The 5,651-nt window shown below is 54.1% G+C and overlaps 2 protein-coding genes across 2 annotated transcripts in view; one reads left to right on the plus strand and one right to left on the minus strand.

Moving 5' to 3' along the window:
• Positions 1 to 4,081, plus strand: part of TMCO6 (transmembrane and coiled-coil domains 6) — a gene marked incomplete at its 5' end in the record, with an annotated part of 5,922 nt that extends 1,841 nt beyond the window's left edge. The window contains 7 exons of the mRNA XM_009696250.1: positions 611 to 696; positions 1,263 to 1,379; positions 2,070 to 2,181; positions 2,268 to 2,442; positions 2,588 to 2,682; positions 3,253 to 3,420; positions 3,917 to 4,081. Of these exons, the coding sequence (XP_009694552.1) occupies positions 611 to 696; positions 1,263 to 1,379; positions 2,070 to 2,181; positions 2,268 to 2,442; positions 2,588 to 2,682; positions 3,253 to 3,420; positions 3,917 to 4,081 (918 nt within the window). The remainder of the gene's footprint in view (positions 1 to 610; positions 697 to 1,262; positions 1,380 to 2,069; positions 2,182 to 2,267; positions 2,443 to 2,587; positions 2,683 to 3,252; positions 3,421 to 3,916) is intronic.
• Positions 4,082 to 4,540: 459 nt separating this feature from the next.
• On the minus strand, positions 4,541 to 5,648 carry NDUFA2 (NADH dehydrogenase (ubiquinone) 1 alpha subcomplex, 2, 8kDa; the record flags this gene model as incomplete). The annotated part of the gene is made up of 2 exons (XM_009696251.1): positions 4,541 to 4,632; positions 5,552 to 5,648. Coding segments are annotated over 2 exons (189 nt in total), but the record flags the coding sequence as incomplete, so codon positions are not given.
• Positions 5,649 to 5,651: the final 3 nt, after the last annotated feature.

The raw sequence follows: 5,651 nt of genomic DNA on the forward strand, positions 1-5,651 counted from the left end.
GATGCCTTTTCTTATGCCATTTATCCGCTGGCTGACAGTACGGAGTTACCAGCCCTCTTTCCAGCTGCAGCCACGGGCAGAGACCTCTTTGTAGAGGGCTGTTCCCTTGCGGGTGAGGGTCTCTCGTGGGCACTCCATTTTGGGGCCTCAGGTCACCACCTTGTGCTCTTCTCCAGCTGAATCTCTTACATCTGTATAACCGTGGCTTGCCGATAAACAGTCTGTAACACGGGGAGCTGCAAGTTTCTCCCCTCTGTGTGGCTTGGGTCCAGCAGGCATACAAGGCCAACACAGTGAGTGGGGCTGTCGTTTGCAGATCTGAATGCTCAAAGCAGCAGTGCTGCTGTGTTTGGGCTCCTGGATCCCTATAGCTGCAGCCCATGTGATTGCAGGGAGGGGGGACAGCTCAGCTTTGGTGTGGCCACAGGTTGCTCTATCACTCCTGGTCCCCTGCTGTGCCCCCTCTTTTCCAGGCGTGGAGAGACTGCGCCGCTCAGCTGCTTGGTTTGGTGTTACAAAGAGGTATCCCCCTCTCACCAGCATGGCAGCTGGCACCCTGGGATCCCCTTGCTCTGTCATGTGGGATTAGCTTTGTTCTGTTTGATTGCAGTCCCCGCACGAGGCTGTGCTGGAAGGTCTGGGCTACGTCCTCTCGCAGCTCCTCCAAGCCAAGGAAGCCCCCACAGAGATCATACCGTGAGTCTGAGCCTCTTAACCCTGCATCAGGATGGGCCCTGGGGCCTGGTGTGGTATTTGCGTGCCAGGGACAACGACGCCTTTCCTATCCCAGTGATATTAATAGTTCAGAGCAGAATCCTACCAGAACTATGGACGTTTTGTTGCAGATCAGGGTGCGGGGCTTGACTCTTTTCCCTCAGCCTCATCTGAGCAGACAGCTCTGGTATTTCGATAAAGGACAGTGTTGAGCAGGGTAGGCTCGCAGGGAAATTCCGTATTCCTCCTGCGAAGGAAAAGATCAGCTTGACAGCCCCCAGTGCCAAAAATATGACCCCAGCCAAGGTGTCCTGAGTGCCTGCAGGCCCTGTCATGGACAGGGAGAGCTTGTGCTGGGCCTTAGTGGTGCCTCAGGCTGCAGCCATTAGGTAAGAGTCTCTTCCAGGTGTGTTTTTTGAGCATGTGGCCCCCAGTACGGGGGAGAGCAGCTCCCTGCTCAGTGGCCAGGGCTAGTGTCTCCCTGTCAGTTGTCTGTTCTGCTTGTGCTCTGGCTTGTGCCTCCATTAACTGTGCTGTTCTGACCCCAGCTTGGTTTTAGACTCTGTTCTCCCCCAGCACATGCTTCGACTGGTTTGCTCTGGCCTCAAGGCTGGGATAGGAGCAGCCGTGGAGTTTGCATGGTGTCTCCACTACATCATCTGTAGGTAAACACACTTTTCTCCTCATTTTGAATTCCCTGGGGGCAGCCAAACAAAGGCATGAAGGCTCAGGGTCCTTTGAGGGGACCCAGATTGCCTCCCCTGAACCCTTTCCCTTGGGAAAGCAATTTCCCTGCTATCCTGGGCATTCCCACTCTTGTATCTGAGCACACACATGCTGTTTGTAGGATCACTGAGTTCCTTTACACAGTGATAACAGGCAATAAACCTGAGGAGGCTGTTCCTAGTACTCTGAAATGCCCCTAATTGCCTCCCTATGTCTGGAGTTGTCCCCTGCACTCCCCAAGGCAAGGTCCCTGAATCCTCGCATTTCTGGGATTGGCCCAGTGTCACCTGGCTGAGCTGACTGCTGCCAACAATCTCTGCCTGCCTTGGCATGGCTGCTCCAGTGTCATCTCTTTCAGCAGCCCCAGCAGAAAGGAATGTGTGGGTACTCAAAGAAGGATCGGGGCTGTTGTTTCCAGACCCACACAGATAATTCTAGTGGATGTGTTTTCAACAGGCTTTTAGATTTTCTCATAAGCTCAGAAAGAGGCTGCTATTCAAACATGAAACAAACCCTATGGTGGTTCAGGGGAGTGCTCCAAATTTCCAGGGCCCATTGTTTGGTGAGAGCTGCAGCAGTTTTCCTTCTCTCAGTATCAAGAGGAATCACGCTATCCCTTCCCTTTGCAGCCATACAGCCAACATGGCATTGCTGTCGCTGGGGGCCTTGCCTGCCCTCAGTTCGCTCTTGCTTGACCTGGCTTCTGAAATGGCCCAAGATGCTCCTGAGGGCCTGGAGCTGGTAAGACGTGGGCAGGGTGCTGGCTATTCTCAGCATTGCTGTGGAGATGCATTGCAGCTAAAGGGCTTTGTTTCCCACCGTCACAGCTTGTCTGCCCAGTGCTGCGGTGTCTCGGCAACCTGCTTGCAGAGGAGACAAGCTGCAATGTCCAGATCCAGGACAAGCGCCTGCTCATCGCCCTCTTCCTCATCCTCCAGTGCTTCTTCCAGCAGCACCCGTTCATCGTACAGGAGTGTCTCTGGCTGCTGAACAACCTCACGGGTGAGCATACCATGGGGCTGTCAGCAGAGCCAGAGCTGCTGCTGGGACCTGCCTTGATTGCTGGCAGACTCGTGGTGTCTAGTCTACAGAGACCTCCCTCAGAAACCTCCATTTTATTGACACGTTCCTTCTCTGCCCATCCTAGCGGATGAGCCCTTCTTCTGCTCTGCTCTGCTCTCCTTGGACTTGCTCCCAGCACTCCTGCAGCTCCTGCCCTGTTCCCAGATGGCCAGTGTGTTGGTAAGATCTCACCTCGTGTCCCAGGTCTGGAAGGAAAGCGCTGGACTTTAAGGAACATGAATCCTACACGCACAATGCTCAAGTTGGAGGTTGGCTTGGGGTGGTAGCAACAGCTTGGCGGAAGGTCTCATGTTCTAGCAGAGTCACCATCCACCTCCCCTGAAGTCACTACGTCTATATTTACCCCTGACAGAGTCTTCTCCCAGCAAAAGAGGAGTCCCAAGGCATATGTTAACTTGGGGCCAGGCCTGCCAGCACCTGGAGTGGGCCCGGGCTAGCTGCTGCCACCTTCTTTTGGAAGACCCTAAAGCTTTAGCAGGTTCTGGGGGGATGCACTGCCAAGGCATGTGTGGTACAGCTGCACCTGCTTGGCACAGGAATGAACAGTGCCTTGGGGTGGGGATGGAGAGCATTCAAAATCCAGCCAGTTGGTGGATTCTGGGGAAGCACCTCGCAGGACCTCCAGGGATGACATGGGGAGTTCTTTGGAGCCTTCCTAAGCCTGTCAGGAAGCTGCCCACTAACAAAGTGTCCATTGCTCACTCCCCTCTTCACGGCTTCTCCATCCAGGTCCTGACAGTTCTGTGCAATATAGCGGAGAAGGGGCCAGCCTACTGCCAGCAGCTACACCAGCAGCGTGCCCTGCCCCTGCTGCTGCCCACCCTTGCGCTGTCCAACCCCGAAGTGGTGGGGCAGTGCCTCGAACTGTTGCACCTCCTCTTCCTGCACTGGCCAGAGGTAAGAGCGAGGGGGTGCCTGCCCCAGAATCAAGCATGAGATCGTAAAGCCAGAGATGGGAATTATTACTATTATTTAAGTAACTCTGCCTTCAGTCATTGCCACGCTAGCCCCCTACTCCTCAGCATGCAGAGACATGTCTGAAGGGTGGCACTTGTGTGATGCAGAGGGTGGAATCCCTTTTTGGGTGTCTGGGGAGTTCCTCCTTTTTATTGATAATGACTGTTTTGGGGGCAGGTTGTTTGTGCCCTTTGAGGTCATTACAGGGAGATTCTTTTGATTCAGTTGTGTTTACTTCAAGCTTTGTGCAGTCCCAGCCAGTGATCCACATGTCTGGATTTACCTGGCTTGGGACTTTAGTGTCTGGTAGGGCTCTGGGGAATTCCTTCAACCCCATTCCCTGGGCTGTACAGTGGTGGCTCTGGGCAGACAGGATCAGCTGTAGCAGCCACTCAGGTGGCAGCCAGCCAGCTCTCACCCATCTCCTCTCGCACAGGCTGCTGCTGACTTCGTCAGGCAAGGCGGGCACCGGGCCCTTGAGCAGCACCAGAGCACCCCAGAACTCCAGGAGCGGGCACGAGCACTGCTGGACATGGTCAAGCAGCCCCTGGAAGCCTCTGCCTTCAGTCCCTGCCACACCATGTTGTCTGCCTTCTCCTAGGCCACGCCACCTCCCTTCCCTCACGCTGCACTCCAAGGAGGAGTAAACCGTTTGTTCACCCTGTGCCCTGCTTTCCCAAGGGCTGGTTAGGGGTCTAACCGCCAGCTGTAAGCACCAGTGGCGGCTGCACCAGGACAACGGTCCTCGGCAAGATATGGCTGTTTCCATCCTTGTTACTACCTTGTAGCTACCAGCAGGCTGCCCTGTGCCTCTGCAGAGCTTGGTGCAGGGGCAGAGCTGAGCTGCAACCCAGGCAGATGGGCTCTAGGTGCTGGGGAGGTGCTGTATAAACACTGCTGGACCAGCCGTTCCCTCCAGCATCTCCTTTTGGCTCCAAGCCCAACATGTGAAGCTCAGGGTAAGCATGTTACATTTATACAATTGATAAATTAAAGATACATGTTTTACAGTAAAGATCATCAGTCAAGCCTTCAGCACATGCATATTTACTGCCTGGCTTCACACCTTGCTTTTCACAATCTTCTCCAAGGCCCTGGCCACTTCGTCTACAGTAAGGTTGTTCAGCGGCATGCTCTTCTCCTTGCCAAACTCTGCAGGAGAGACAAAAGGTGAGAGAGGGGGCAGGTGCCTCAGTCCTTTTCTGGTGCAAACGCAATCCAAAGCCCTGCTTTAGGTTTCCCAAGCACCACTGGCATCGCAGCCCAGGGTCCCACCACCACCCTTTGGCACCCACCACTCCCCAGTGTGCCTGTGCCCAAGTTATCATTTCCACCTTCTCTTTATTCTCAGCCTTTCCCTTGGAGAAAAGCCAATGCAGTCGAACATGTCTTCTTCCCTCTTTTTGTTAACTTTTGCTGCGCAGCAGCTAGGCAGAGGCCACCACATCTCAAAGCAACCTGGTGGCTTTTGGCCTGCTCACATCAAGATGCTCATCAACACTTCAGTAAAATAATGCTGAAAAACTTGCTGTTCCTACAGCAGCCCCTACCTGAGGCTGTATTTCCCTGCAAGTTGCATACAGACAAGAAACCAGCACTATACCAGAAAGCTCTACTGGCCTGTATGCTCTCCCTGGGAAACTCGTGCTTAGAGTCGTTGCATCTGTTTGAAAGAAAGCTTCTAAGGTTTTTTGTCCAGCCCAGAGGCTTTAGGAAGAAAACAAAGCCTTTACAGAGGAGGTTTTCTGCTGCCTTCGTAGCATTTCACTGAGAACACAGTGAAAACAAATTAAGAACAGAAACATTTTTCTCTATAGGAATCCAAGGGGGGTGGGAGACCACAGCCACAAGCTGGCAAACCACCTCCTGAGCCACAGGTCCCTTCTTTGCCTCCCACCAGCTCACGCAGCAGTAACACACTTCTCTGAAGTCAATCCCCACCTTGCTTCGTGGACAGCTACTCTCTCTCCATCAACGTCCCTTACTGTACTCGCTGAACCCCCCATCTGCTGCCGACCGCTCGGTTCTAGCTGCCCTCAGGTGGTGCTTCCCGGCGGGCACCCCCACTTACCGTACCGAGCCCAGAGCTTGGGCTGGACACCGGAGCACTCGCGGATCAGGATGGGGAAGTCGGGATTTGCCTTCTTCAGGGTCACATAGTGCTGCTCGAT

Source organism: Cariama cristata, unplaced genomic scaffold, assembly GCF_000690535.1.
Source record: "Cariama cristata isolate BGI_N322 unplaced genomic scaffold, ASM69053v1 scaffold37692, whole genome shotgun sequence".
Classification (NCBI taxonomy): Eukaryota; Metazoa; Chordata; class Aves; order Cariamiformes; family Cariamidae; genus Cariama; species Cariama cristata.